This window comes from Marmota monax, unplaced genomic scaffold (genome assembly GCF_021218885.2).
Source record: "Marmota monax isolate L192 unplaced genomic scaffold, Marmota_monax_Labrador192_F-V1.1 WCK01_AAM20220418_F8-fsc00009, whole genome shotgun sequence".
NCBI lineage: Eukaryota > Metazoa > Chordata > Mammalia > Rodentia > Sciuridae > Marmota > Marmota monax.
Window position 1 is genome coordinate 10,617,535 of NW_026694710.1, and position 15,135 is coordinate 10,632,669.

At 50.1% G+C, this 15,135-nt stretch overlaps 1 protein-coding gene across 1 annotated transcript in view; it reads left to right on the forward strand.

Moving 5' to 3' along the window:
• The window catches only part of Lgi2 (leucine rich repeat LGI family member 2), a 29,706-nt gene extending 16,845 nt beyond the window's left edge, over positions 1-12,861 (forward strand). The window contains exons 7-8 of the mRNA XM_046423938.1: positions 995-1,159; positions 7,464-12,861. Coding sequence (XP_046279894.1) covers positions 995-1,159; positions 7,464-8,281 — 983 coding nt within the window. The 3' untranslated portion in view covers positions 8,282-12,861. The remainder of the gene's footprint in view (positions 1-994; positions 1,160-7,463) is intronic.
• Positions 12,862-15,135: the final 2,274 nt, after the last annotated feature.

A 15,135-nucleotide genomic window follows, 5' to 3' on the forward strand; every position in this document is an offset into this window, starting at 1 on the left:
CATGGCACTGGAATGGGATGGTTAAGCACTGGGTGAGAAGGAGCTGGGTTATTCGAGGGTTTCCTCCTAGGGATGACTCTCCTTAGCTGGCACCCATCATGGCCCCGTGTTATTAAATAGTGGCACACACTACAGCACCTCTGGTCAAAAATGTAGCTCAAACTTTATTTCACAACCTTTATTAGTGTGTGTGTGTGTGTGTCTTAAGCAGACTCCTTCTACTCTACATTTCTGAAGCTACTCTGCACACCAGCTAGCCTTGCTCCCAAGCGCATGCTTGCTCCGTTCCTTGGCAATTCCATGTCCCTTCCCAGTCGGGTATAATACAGAAAGTCAGCTGCAGCTCAGGGCAGCCACCCAGACAGGGATCCTCGACTCACCATGAAATACCAGGAGAATGTGTGCCAGGGTCCAGACCCCAGGACAGCACCTGTAGTTTCACTTCCCCCTTGGCTGGGAAACCTCTGGGTCTGCAGGGGAGGACTTGGTTTGGTTTCCAGATGGCGGCTGCCCTCTGGAGTGCAGTGTCAGTTCTGAACAGCGGGGGCGCTGTTGGGGTGCGTCCAACCACAGGGGATCTCCAGGTAAGTCTCAGAAGCAGGCTGCTTTCCTGCAGGGCTGTGCTGGGAGGGCTGGAGTGGACCACAGCACCCCCTGGTCACAGAGCAATCTGCATGACAGCTTCCAGACTCTCTGCAGCCTCCTCTTGGCCTTGGCTTGTTGAAAGCCAGGTCTCTCACCAGTTTTGTTTAATGTGTTATCTTTTGCCAAACCCATGAGGCTGTTTATCCACAGGAAGCAGCATGAGAAGCTGATGGTCCTCTGCAATCTGCAGAGTAAAACCCTCCAGAATGCGTTGCTTGGCTCCCACACTCCTGCTCCCTCCCCAGGCCTCTGGAACCCGTGATGGGAAGGAGAGAAGGGCAGGGGCGGTTGATGACTCCCACAGGAGAGTTTACGGATCTCATGAACTGTTTTTAATGCCCATCCCCAGATTTTGTTGTCCACCAGACTTTGCCCTACCAGTCGGTGTCGGTGGACACGTTCAACTCCAAGAACGACGTGTACGTGGCCATCGCGCAGCCCAGCATGGAGAACTGCATGGTTCTGGAGTGGGACCACATCGAGATGAACTTCCGGAGCTACGACAATATCACAGGTGCGTTGTGGCTGAGTTGGGCCCCTGAATCATGTCGAGGGAGGACTTGGCACTCTAACGCAGTCGGAGGTGGCACCATGGCAGCCCAGCCTGGTCCTTCCTGTGTCTTATCTGTGTGGTCAGTTATTGGACAGAGCAGAGACCACAGGTGGAGAGCCCGCTGACAGGGGGCAGGGGCCGGGGCTGCATGTGGGAAGCAGAAAGCATTGTGTGGTGGCAGAAGTCCCCCCAGGACCCCGGGACCTGTGTTGCTGTAGCAGCCTGTCTGCCCAGCTTCTTAGCAGCTCCCTAAAAGCTCCAACTTGCGAAGCTAATTAACTAACACGCCCCACACCCACCCACGCCCCTCCAGCTCCTTCCTCCCGACACTGCTCTCCTTTAATAGGAACATACAAAATAAGAACCAACAGATCGCTCAACTTTGGGATTTGGCTTAGTTAAGGCTTCTGTTATGGGATCCCAGGGTTTTAGATCTAAAAAAATGTCTGCTTGCTTTTGAAATAAGTGGATACAATGGAAAAAAAAAAAAAGGCTTTTAGGAACTTCTCAGGGATCAAGTGCAGTCTGATGTGGTGCTAACTTTACCAACAGCCCCCCGCCCCCCACCCAGGGCTTCCTCTCCAGGCCCCTGTTTGGTGTAGAGCAGCTTTCCCTTTAACCTGTGCAGCCGGAGTGTAGGAGGCAGAACATCAGGGTTGGGAGGCTCTAGGGGTCCCTCACGGTGGCCTTGCAGCAGGTGAGGAGGCCAGAGCGCGGTGTCACCCTGGGGAGGCACTGCTCATGGGCCTGCGGATGGCATTTCAGAGGAGCCGCTTGCTGTCGCTGGGCCATCTGGCCTCTGGGTGCTGAGCTCACCTTCCTGAGCAGCAGCCCAGGTGCAGCCTCCAAGTGAGGGGCATGTGGAAGGCCTCCGAAGCCCAGTGTTTCCTGCTTCCCTCTTTTTCTGGACTTGGGAGAGGGGAAGGATGACGGGCTGCTGGGTCTTTTCTCCTCCTGCCCCAGAACAGGAGGCAGGAGCAGCCTGAAGCTTTGCTCCGGCCCAGGGCTGCTGCGGCCTGGGGGGCCCCTGGCTGCTCTCCTGGGCAATCCACAGCAGCCCCTTACGCCGTGGCCCTGGGTCGCCTGCCCACGGGAGGCACCGAAGCCCTCTTTCCAAGAGAGACCTGGGATATCGACCTCAGAGCTGAGGGTTTGACCAGTGGTGAGCGTTGGAGCTCTGCTGGGTGCTGGGAAGTCGGTGTGCCTCTGAGGCGGCTGTCCTCGGTGAATGGGGAGGACGTGTGTCCCCGGGATGTGGGAGGATTCCACACATCAAGTCCTTCCATGTTCATTCAGGGACAGGGCTGGGATGTGTCCCAGTGGCACCCTATTCCTTCTCTGACCCAAGCTGATGTTGGTGGGAGAGGACGGCACTGCCCGCCCCCTACCCTGGGGACATGTGGCAGATGGTGGCATCCCCAAATGCATTCATTCTTCCTTCATTCATTTATTCCCAAACATTTCGTGAGTACTTTCTCTGGGCCAGGTATGTTGTAGGTGCTGGGGACACAGCCGTGACCAAGCGAGATGAAAACCTCTGCCCTAGAGGAGTTTAGATTATAGCGGAGGAGAAAGAGATAGAGAGAGAGACATGGAGAGATTGGGGGGGGAGATGTGGAGAGATGGGGGAGAGAGAGTTCAAAGCTCTGCACTCTGGGGAAAGGGTTCAAAGGTGGAAGTGGAGCCACTCCCCACTCCCCAAGGAGCTCCTACAGGGACTCCGGTCTGCGGCAGCCATGAGGACCTGGACCTGATGGAGCTGCAGTGGTGGTGGGTGAGTGTCAGTGTCCTGGAGTGACCGTGGCCAGGGCCAGACCTCAGGCTAGACCTTGCTCATTACCAGGATTCCTCCAGCCCTTGGTCTCCAAGTCTGAGTCCTTGGGAGCTGGGTCCCCCTGGACCCTCTTGTCACAGCACTGTGGTAGTTGAACTCGGTAGCTCCGACATCAGGCTGGTTTGTGGATATTCTGGCTCCAGCTCTTACCAGCAGGGACAGTGACCAAGTTATTTAATTAGCTTGAGCTCCTTTTACCTGTGAAATGGGCATTTTATGACTTTTCATCTGTAAAATGGGCACAGCAGGGTTTGGACTCCGGGACTCTGGTTAGGATTCATGGGCAATGGGTGTGTGACAGCTCAGTGCCCGGCATGGAGTGACACCACAACAAGCTGGGGACAAAATAGGACCTCTTCCCCCCACCCTAGACCCTGTCTACTTTAATTAAAGCCTCCCTATGACCACCTGAGGGAGGCGGGGCAGGGGGTGGGGACAGACAGGGCAGATCCCCTGGCTGGTTGAGGGAGCGTGGCTGTTGGTAGCTGGAAATGAGCCTGGAAGATCCTACAGCACAGGTGGACACGCAGGGGTGCAGGATCAAGGTGGATGTGGATGCCCCCTCCCCCACTCCTCAGACCAGGTCCCCTCGTGTCATTTTGGGTGGCTGTGGGGTGATCCCTGAGTCAGCAAGGGCTAGGCAGGATTTTCTCAGTCTGTGTCTGTGAGAGTGGGCTCCAAGGACTCAGAGGGGTACCCGCTTCCCCCTTTGGGTTCCTGGTAACCTCGGTGCCAATGGACCAGCTCCAGCTGTCTGCCTGTCCCCAGGGAGAGGGAGGAACCAGGGTCATCATCACGCCAGTGTCTGCCGCTTCTCATTCTCTCTACATCTCAGCTCTCCTGTTTTTGGTTTAGGAGTTTGTTTGCTTTGTGGTGTCGGAAGCTATGTGTGTTCCAACCTGTTCTCTCTCTCCCTACACACACACACACACACACACACACACACACACTCTGCTGCTACTGACAACTCCATAGAGACTAAAAGTGTTTACAGAACTGTGAGGCAGCCCCTCCAAGAAACTGTCTCATGGGTCCCCTTAGCTGTGACAGGCAGACCTCTAGGACTCCTCTGGGCAGTGGGGCCTCCACAGCCAGGATGCTCAGAAGGAGACAGGAGCATGCACTGCCAGTCAGTGTTGGGAGGGTGGAAATTGATGCACCTTTTGGAGAGCAGTTTGACAGTTGAAGCCCCAAAGCCTTAAAAAATATTCACAACATTTGCCCCAGCAATTCCTGTATTTATGAACATTGCCAGATGGTTCCAAAACAAGTTATTTGACAATATGTTAAAGGAAACATGTTATTTGACAATAATGAAAAACTAGAAATAACTGCTATGTCCAACAGCAGGGGATTAGCTAAATAAAATACGGTGGTGCATCCATGCTGTGGAATACTGTGTAGTATTTTTAAAAATCAAATTGTAGAAATGTTTACATACAACAGAGAAGTCAAGAGAAAAAGGTATGTGTGTAGTATAAGTTCCAATATTTTAAAATAAGCATATTTGAATTCGTGTGTGGATTAAAGAAATCTATCAAGATATTCTCATTGTATGTTTGTAGTACAAGTGGTTTTTATTTTCTTCATCATACCTTTTGGTACTTAGGAGTCACAGAATACTGGATTGGAACCCCAGACTCCACGACATACTAGCTGTGTGACTTTGTGTAAATTGGTGAATTTCACTGTCTGTTTCATCCTTTGTAAAATGGGGATGTTGATGACAAGAATTGTACCTTCCTCAAATGGTAATTGGGAAAATCAAATAAGTAAATACACACAAAAGTGCTTAGAATGTAGTGCCTAGTTGTAAATACCCACTTTGTTAGTTCTACTTATTATTATTTTTTACATTTTGTTTTGCTGAACATTTAACACTTTTTATTCAGAAAAAAAAATGCCCTAGTTTTAAACTGAGAAAAGGGGTCAGGCTCTTGGACGGAGTGTAGAACAGTGAAAGAGAATCGTAAATACCACTCTATTACCCACCGTCTGCCCTCAGAGTTAATCCTCAGGATGGACGTTGGGTAATTAATCCTTATAGTTTACAGACCAAATTCATTTGGGTCCAAATTACCTAGCAAATTAAGGGAAAGAAAGAACTTTAAAAATTTTTTTTTGGTACTGAGGGTTGAAACCAGGGGCACTCACCACTGAGCTTTATCCCCAGTCCCTTTTATTTCTATTTATTTTGAGACAGGGTCTTGCTAAGTTGTTGAGGGTCTCTCTGAGTTGCAGAGACTGACCTCAAACTTGAGATCCTCCTGCCTCTGCCTCCCCAGTCATGAACGACGGGCCTGTGCCATCACCACGCCTTCCAGGAAATAGCTTCATGGAATGATGAGATGGAGGGTGGGAAACCCTTGAGACTTGTTGGTCCTCCTGCTGGTTGGCTTCTGGATGGGGAAGTGGGGAGGTCCAGGTACAGTGGGGAACAGGACCGCGGGTGTGACCCAGAGAGGAGAGTCCCTGTGGAGCACGGCCCCCTTTTCCATCAAACGCCTGACCTTGACCCCGGGGACCTTGCCCATTGTGCGGGTGTCTGCACAGTGCCCGCTGTGGGCGAGCACTGGGGGTAGGGTCGTTTGACCACCAAGAAGGTTGCTTCTGGTGTAGGGTGAAGATGGTACCAGTTGTGACGCCCCTCTATGCCGCCCTGCTGTGCTAACACTCAGGGTGAGCTGTCCTCTGGTTCTCAAGGTCAGCTCCGCGGCTGCCTTCCTCTCCGTGTACCCATGAGGGCTGGAGCCCCAGAGCTGAGTTCCCTGGCCCAGGGTCAGACCTTACCGCCTTGTGCCTGGGGTTTGAACCCAAGGCCACCTGCTGTGGAGGCTGAGGTCTAACACCCACCACCTCCCTGGTCTTCTAGAGTCTGCATGGCTTCCTGGGAACTTCTGCCTTCAGGCCTGACCCCTGCTTTTCACCCTGCATTACTACCCAGGGGAGCAGCCGTTCCCTTGCCCACTTCTGCCAGTCGAGAAAGACTTTTTCTTCCTAAGGATAAAATATGTATATACATATATTTATTTTAAATATTATTTAAATATATATTTATTTTAAATATTTTCATCGACACATAAAAATTGTAACTATTCATCACATATGAGATATTTGGAAATACGCATTCACTGTGGACTAGTCCCATTAAGCTAATTAACGTACAATTATTGACTAACACCAAACACTTCTCCCATGTGCTAGTGAATTTCCTGAGTCGGATGCCTGCCTCTACAGACTGGCAGGCCCTAACCACCTCACATGCCCATTTCCATGGTGGCACATTTTTAAAAGATTTTTTAAAATTCTTTTTTTTTTTTTTTTTTTAGTCTGAGGTGGTGGCACATTCTGGTAATTTCGGCAACTGGGGTTGGGGGAGCTGAGGCAGAAGGATTGATTGCAAGTTCGAGGCCAGCCTCAGCAACTTAGTGAGGCCCTAAGGATTTCATGAGACCTTATCTCAAAATAAAACATAAAAGAAGGACTGGGGGTGTGGCTCAGTGGTCAGGCTACCTTGGGTTCATTCCTTGGTACTAAAAAAAAAAAAAAATATTTTTTAAATTGTGGCAAAATACACATAACATAAAACTTACCATCTTAACCCTTTTAGTGTACTTATTTCATAGGGTCAGATACATTCCAGTGATCCCTAGAACTCTTTTCACCTGTACCCACCATACAGCGACTTTGATTCCTCAGCCCACTCTTCCCTCTCCCTCTCCTCGACTCGGCTGCTCTGAGTACCTCCTATGTGGAGTCAAGCAGCATCTGTCCTTTCATGCCTGGCTGGTTTCACTTAGCACTTGGTCTTCAAGGTCCATGTGGTAGAATATGTCAGAGTTCCCCTCCTTTTTAGGGCTGAGTAATATTCCATTGTATGTGTCAGCCACACCTTGTCTGTCCCTTCATCCATCATGGACGCTGGAGCTGCTTCTGCTTTTCCGATGTCATGGAGAATGCCGCTGTGAGCGTGGGTGTCTGGGATGGGGCTGCTCAACAGGAATTTTTTTGTCACAGTTTGGGAGGCTGAGGCATCCAGGATGAAGGCCCTGGCAGATTCTATGTTATAGCAGGTGGTCTGATTGCTGTACCCTCACATGGTGGGAGGCCAGAAGAAGTTCTCTGGGCCTCTTGTATAGGGGCGCTACTCACCTTCCCCAAACCCCACTTTCTAACACCATCACCTTGGAGATAGGCTCCAACACAGGAATGTGGGGGACACCAATAGCTTTTGGTGCAGCTCCCTCTGAGGGCTTGCTTCCATTCTTGGGGTGCATGTCAGGAGGAGGAACTTCGGGGTCCCGTGGTCATTCTGCGTAAGTCTCCAGGGGGAGCTGTCGAGCTGCTTCCCACAGTGGCTGTCCACAGGTCCCGGGGTCATCTGGAGGTGCCAGGCTAACCTGTCGGTCTCCCTCCTCTCTCGGGGCACAGGCCAGTCCATCGTGGGCTGCAAGGCCATCCTGATCGAGGACCAGGTCTTCGTGGTGGTGGCCCAGCTCTTCGGCGGCTCCCACATTTACAAATACGACGAGAGCTGGACCAAGTTCGTCAAGTTCCAGGACATAGAGGTCTCGCGCATCTCCAAGCCCAATGACATCGAGCTGTTCCAGATCGACGCGGAGACGTTCTTCATCATCGCGGACAGCTCCAAGGCCGGCCTGTCCACCGTGTACAAGTGGAACAGCAAGGGCTTCTACTCCTACCAGTCGGTGCACGAGTGGTTCCGCGACACGGACGCCGAGTTCGTGGACATCGATGGCAAGTCGCACCTCATCCTGTCCAGCCGCTCCCAGGTCCCCATCATCCTCCAGTGGAATAAAAGCTCCAAGAAGTTCGTCCCCCACGGTGACATCCCCAACATGGAGGACGTGCTGGCTGTGAAGAGCTTCAGGATGCAGAACACGCTCTACCTGTCCCTCACCCGCTTCATCGGGGACTCCCGGGTCATGAGGTGGAACAGCAAGCAGTTCGTGGAGATCCAGGCGCTCCCCTCCCGAGGGGCCATGACCCTGCAGCCCTTCTCCTTTAAAGAGAACCACTACCTGGCGCTGGGCAGCGACTACACCTTCTCACAGATCTACCAGTGGGATAAGGAGAAGCAGCTGTTCAAAAAGTTCAAGGAGATCTACGTGCAGGCCCCTCGTTCCTTCACCGCCGTCTCCACGGACAGGAGGGATTTCTTTTTTGCATCCAGTTTCAAAGGGAAAACAAAGATTTTTGAACACATCATTGTCGACTTAAGTTTGTGAAGGGTGACGGGTGGGTTTAAAAGACTTGAAGTGTGAGCCCTCAGAAGAGAGGACCGGGAAGAAAAATAATAAAATACAATAAGCCAGGCTCAGAGCTCTGAAATGACAATCTCAATTGCACTGGGGAAATGTTAGAAGTTTTCCAACTTTTAGGACTCACATTTTAATCAGGGATTGCATTTATTGGCTAACCGCATGAGATGCCCATTCTACCATTTAAAAAGACATCTCAAAACCTGTAATTTCTGAGAGTACAGCATATCCTCTTGCCATCTAGAAAGTAATGTGCTTTTTTTTTTCTTTCTTTTTAATGAGGAAGGAGAAAATTGAACAAGATGGGATAGCTCTTATAGCAAAATTAAAAAAAAAAAAGGAAAAACAAAAAGAAAAGGAAAACCAAACCCATGGACCCTTCTCATTTCATTTCAGCAATCTTTTTGGTAAGAACTGTTAAAGCCAAAGTCAGCTGAAAAGATTTGCTGATGATTAGTTTAAAAATCTTAAACCACTCAGCAGTGCTATTTTGAGCCATCCTAGTTTCCTGAAAGGATCGCCCAGCCTTCCCGCGTCCTCCTGCATTCCAGAACCTTGGCTCTTTGTTGGCTTATACCGCGGGATATTTATCCTGGGTGTGTTCACAGTGTAAAGCTGGACATTGCTTGCTCTGCCGCAGAGACAACGTCTGGCGACACCTGTCCAGGCCCAGCATGGGCTTCGGGCCCAGCAGTGAGACAGAGGACTTCCTCCCTCCCCTGGCGTGGTTCAAAGCTGACCCTTGTGGGGGCCGGAGCAATAATGCTTGCTTGATGTGCTCTGTGACTCCTCTGCTTCCCCGACCCCTCCTTTGTGTTGTGGGTAACTAGCAGACAGGCCAAAGACTGAAAGGTGCTTTTTACTCTGTCCTTTAGTGGGGCGGAGCAGCTATTGCCATCTGATGTGTGTTTGGTAGAGTTTTTGAAGTGAGAATTTATGGAGTCCAAGGGGACTTTTCACAGATCTCATTGTGCTTTGAAACCCAGAGGTGGCCCTTTGGTTTGTGCATGTCTTTGCCCTTTGGGCAACTTAATATTTCAAGTGATTGAGTAGGAGCCTGCCTACCTGCCCCCAGCCTACCTCCCTCCTCCTAGGACAGTCCTGCCCTGTTGAGTTGCTGGTCTCGATGCCCTGCTGAAGGTGCTGCAGCCATCAAATCACCAGCTGGGTGTTTATAATGGGAACGCACCCTCTTCTCCTAGTGCTTTAGCAAGGAGTCCCCTGGAGCCCCACACTCGGCAGAGGGCCACATTGGTGGTGGGACATCATGGACAGGCAGGACTTCCAGGCTGAGCAGGAGAGAGCAGCTAGAGCCAGACTAGCTCAATCCCATAGACAGGTCTGTGCTCGGGGACCAGGTGGCCTGTCTCAAACTGGCTTCTGGTGTGGATATCGGGGAAGCACATGGGTCTGCTTTTGTGGGAGTGTCCTAGGGGATGTTCTTCCTGGGTGGCTGCTTCTCTTCAGAGGGTAGGAGGTGGATGCTTTAGTCGGAGATTTGCAAAGAGTACCCCAGCAACTCCTTCTAGCCCTGAAATTCTCAATTGCAGGGTGGGATTAGGTTTTAACGATTATTGGCCACATCATGAGTAGGTGGATGTCTTGCCACAAATGTGAATGTGTTTGTTGTTTTTAGACTTTGAGCAACGCAGACTGAGCAGTCAATGGCACTCAGAGAATGAGACGCTGGTGTTGCATCAGCACTCTTGGGAACATTCTGGAACCGCAGGCCAAGGCTTGCAGCCCAGGAAGCCGGGGGTTGAGGGAACCAGCACACCCACGGTCCAAAGTGTGGTTTTTGCAACTCTTCTACTAAATACCAAGCAAACAGAGGAAAGTGGTTTGTTTTCATTTTTGAACACAGAGCCCTTTTCTGCATTCTTTACAGTCTTGTTTTATTTGAATGGCCTACAGATGCCCAGATCTCCACATCGCAGGCTGCAGGTGGGACAGCTCTGCTATTGCTCCAGCAGTGACGACAGGCCAACTCTTCCCGGTGCATGGAACCCCTCAGACAGGCCAGGGTGGAGAAACAGGCCCTGGGCAAGCAGTAAGGGGCCACCGAGACAGTGCCTGCCTTTGTACCAGGTTGAAAGGATGTTCCAGGTTCCAGCCATTAGTTCATAGAAGAGGCAGATGGGACATCTTTCTGCAGTGCCACCTCAGCGTGGTAAAGCTGTGGACTGGGCACCTATACTCACCACACTGGGAACCATTGCTTAGCATTGGAGAACCAGGGAGCAGCAGGTGCTGGGCTTGGGGTGGGGGCTTGTTGAGTCCAGACGGGGCATCAGGAAGTAAAAGAAAGATCTCAAAGGTGGTGGGGGCAGGGTGTGAGAGGGTAGGTACCGTAATCCAATTTTCTTTTTCCTTTTTACAAAAGCTTATACAAGACTGGAGTCTGCAACCTGTAGTTCTAGGCTGTGGGAGGAGAGATTTGTTCTGGCTAAACTATCAAGGGAGCCTAGATGTTCTTGGCATAAGGTGGTAGAAGTTCTGCTTCATTAATTTGACGGCCCCATCCCGAGAATCCCTGGAGTTTTAAGCAACTTCTGCGAGAAGCTTTTCTCCAGTAATAATGTAAAAAACAAAACAAAAAAACCCACAAGCAAGAACCAACCAAATGAGGCCCACAAAAGCCCAAAGCGGAGAGACAGGTAGGAGTGCCACTCATGGAGGTGGCTGGAGGAGGGCCACTTGTCATCATGGGGTGGCCACCTGCTCAGCTTGTCTGTTCCTCATGATCTCTGTGGCTAGGCTACTGCACTGGTCCCTCCTCACAGCCATGTGGCTTTAAGGCCACCGCCTTAAAGTGGGGACTTGTCCCCAGACCCCGTGGGGTGGAAAGTGGGTCTCCATAAAGACTTTAAAAACCCCTCAGAAGGGAAGAACACTGTGTTCATGAGCAGTGCACAAATCACCTTGCATTTCAGCAAAGCTTTATGTTTTTTCCATGTACATTCATAAATGATTCTTCAGCTTGGAGGGCAGGTGTTCTGATTTCAGAAAGAGGGACATAACACACAGAAGCTCAGAAGATTGCCTGCCTCTGGTTATCAGTAGTGAGGGGCAAAACTGGAAGTTTTCCTCTGACTGGCAGCATTCCATTTTTTTTTTTAACTCTGTGACATTCTGCAATACCCTCCCCACAAAAGACCTTCATGTTATCATGATTGTGCAACAGCAGCATCTTTGGATAAATAAGAAGTGTCACAAAATATCCATAAGCCAGAAAGAACACCATACCCCACAGACACCGCCCATCCGCTGGTTCTTTTTAACAATGAACAAGCTTCGTGAAACTGCTATAACAGGAAAGGCCCATTCTTGAAAGTCTTCCAGAAACTTCCTAGAGTCTTCTGTTGTCCTGGAGGATCTCATTTTGGCATGGTGGTGTCTCTTCCCACGTCGCTGTGGGCGGAGGCTGAGGTTTGGACACAGTCTGCTTCTTGTCACACCATCCACCAGATAAACAAGAGGAGTTTGGTGAGAGAAAAATTAAAAACCCAAATGTACGAGCAGTGATGAATTGTTCTGGGCCCTCGTCAGCCTTTAGGGAGCTCACTGAAAATGACAGAGTTGCGTTTTTTCCTCCCCATGGAGTGAAATGCTGGGTATTTTTAGGAAAGAAATCAATGTGGGGTGCAGAAGGTTTGGCTGCCAGGAGTGCTCACGATGGAAATTTCTCTGGCAAGTGGTAAAATGAGAGACGAGGTGCTCAGGAGGGGAGTCTGCTTGCATGCTGCCTAAAGAAAATCTCTGCAGCAGGCTTTCTGCTTCTGCAGCGTCTCAGCTGCAGAGTTATCAGCTCCTCGTTCACAGCTTTGGAAGGCAGCTCTTTAGTTAGACAGTGGCCAGGGATTCCACTCAACAGGGCACTGGGGTGGAAAGTGCGCCGCCCAGGACATCTGCAGGCTGGGTTCAGGCTAGTTGCAGATGCCACGGGAAAGGTGGTCCATATTTGGGGACCACGGAGAGGCAACAGGAAGAAATTCAGGGCAGATGGCCTTGAAGGAAAGTATCTTGGGAAAATAGAAACAAACCTGAAAGAAAAAAATTCTCATGATTTCCTTTTCCTCAGCCAGGCAAGCAGAGGGTAGGATGACCAGGCCAATGAACAGCGTCCCAATGGTTACGGAAGATCACCCATTGTGATGCTGATTAAAATAAGAATCACATTGTAAGGCTTCTGAGATCTACACAGAGCGACTGTACTCCATGGCTTGGGTCAGAATCCACCTTTTTCTAGTAGGTAACTATGCATTCCCTATTCATCCTTTTGACTATCAAGAATGTATAAGAACTGTGATAAAATAGACCAATATGCCATTTGATACTGTTTTATGTATTTTAAATGCATAACTTAGGTAACATAAGAATAGTTTATATGCATATGAAAGTAAGTTTTGCAGTATGCAGGCAACAATGGATACATTTTAAGGCTGTATCTGTATTTAGCTCTTTTTGGTAAATAGAGTTAACAAATGATATGCCTCTTAATTCAATCTATGCTGTAATCCTATGAATAAAAAGTAGTTCATGCCTGATACAGCTTTGATCTCTGGTCTTCTTGAATGTGGATGTGTCCATCTGAGTCATCGAGTTGATGAACAGGTGGGATAGGGTATGGGGGTGGGAGGGGACAATAATGTGTTTGTGGTGACTTCCTATTTAAATGGGAGATGGATACCACAGGGGCCGTTTTTCTTCTTCTTTTGGAAATACAAAATTCACAAAAGTCACTAAAAATTCCCTGAGGAACCCCATAGTGCACCTCCACCTGCTCCGTGGACTCGTGTTCTTGAAGGGTAGAATGAGATCTCTAGGAACCTTTGGGTCCCTTCAGATTCTGCCTGATAATAAGAAGTAAGACCACAAGATCTCAGGGGTGGCACCAAACCCTGAACTCCTCGAGGGCAGGACCTTTGACTTAATCCTCTGCATGTCTGGGATCTAACCTGGCACATAGTAGGTACACAGAAATGGTTGCCCCACATATCTTAATCTAAGACCTTTTGAGTTTAATTGGACAAGGGAAGGGTTAAGACCCCAAATCACAGGTGAGTGTACCTACTGTGTGCCAAGTACGTTGATGTGCTGTGGGGCTAAAAGCCCAAGAACAGAGCTCTGGACCTCATGGGACTTACCATGTTGTTAAGAAAGTTACAGTTAGGCTGGGGTTGGCTCAGTGGTAGAGAGCTTATGTAACACATGTGAGGCCCTGGGTTTGATCCTCAGTACCACATAAAAATAAATAAAATAAAGCTATTGTGCCTAACTACAATATATTAGGAGGAGGAGGAGGAGGAGGAGGAGGAGGAGGAGGAGGAGAAGGTCACAATTACACAAAAGCTCTGGTCAACAATACAATCTCTAGATAAAATTCTACATCATAGAGCTCTGTGTGATATTTAGGATTGATGACCAAATACCGAGTGACCGGTCTGACATGGCAGATTGTTGTTTTCTGTTGCTATGTGACAGAGGACCACAGCACCTGTTCATTAGCTCCCATGTCCTGTGGTCAGGAGTCCAGCCTAGGCTTAGGGTCTTAGGGTCTTCTGTTCAAGATTATCATGAGGCTGCCATCGATGGGTCAGGCTGTGTGTGATCACTTGGAGGTTCCACTAGGGGAAGGTCTGTTTTCTAGCCCATTCAGCTCTTGGTGGAATTGGTTTCTTTGTGACTGTGAGACTGGAGTCCCTGTTTTCTTGGGGGCTGTTGGTTGAGGCCTCTTGTGGCTCCTGGAGGCCACCTAGTTCCTTGCCATGTGGCTTCTCCACCAGTTCTCTGACCACTGACTGTAGCCCCTCAGGTCATCAGCAGCCCTGGAAGTGATACCCTGTCCCCTTTGCCCTGCTCAAGGGAGAGCATTTGTCACACCTATTCATGGGTTGGGAGGTGCGTTCACTGCAGACACCAACCCCACAGGTGGGATACCAGCTGCTCAGAGAAGTCCCACCTGCCCACAGCCCTGCCCAAGGACCCAGCAGAACAGGAGCCATGAAGGCAAGTCACAAATTCCCAGGAGAAAGGGTCACCTCAGCCAGAGGGAAGGGCTGGTTCCTTCCTGTTCTTGTTTCCCCATTAAACCACTGCTCTGTGTTTGTGGAGAAGTTCACGAAAGAACTAGACTTTCCGGAATTTCCTCTGAAGTCAGGGGCTCATTAAGGCTGAGGCTGATCTCAGTGCATTTGTCTGGGAACTGGAGTGCTCTGTGGGGTCACCCAGCCCCAACTAAGGCAGGGACCCATACTTACTTTCTCAGGGAGCTAATTGAGGCCTCACTGTCTGAGAAGAATGGGAGGCACCAGTAACGTGTCCCCTTCCTTGATCCTCTGTCCTTGCCATTGGTTTCTTACCTGTCTCACCGACAGGACAACCTTCAGCCAACTGGGTCTAATTGGCACAAATGGCTGTCCCCAGCAAATTGGTAGCAGAGGGGAGACGAGAGGCCCTGGACGAGCCCCCACCTCCTGGCCTCTCCTCCAGGCAGCCTCTCATTATACGTGAACTTCTGTTCCCACCTCGGGGACGGAAAGACTGCCCCAGATTCCCCCACTCACATGTGCCATCTACACCTCAGGGCACACTTCTGCAGGTGTCCCAGGAGACTTCCGGAAGACAGGAAGGGAGGACAGCTAGGCTTCCTTCACATTCCAAGAGAGGATTGCTAGGGCAGGGAGGGCAAGCCTAGCCACCGTGCCCACTGCACGCCATCCACCACCCAAAGTGACAGCATCTCTAGTTGCAGGGCCGAGAGATGATTCCAGGTGGTGTCACCTACTGTCAGTTCCACCATCTCCCAGTTTGCTTCCAAG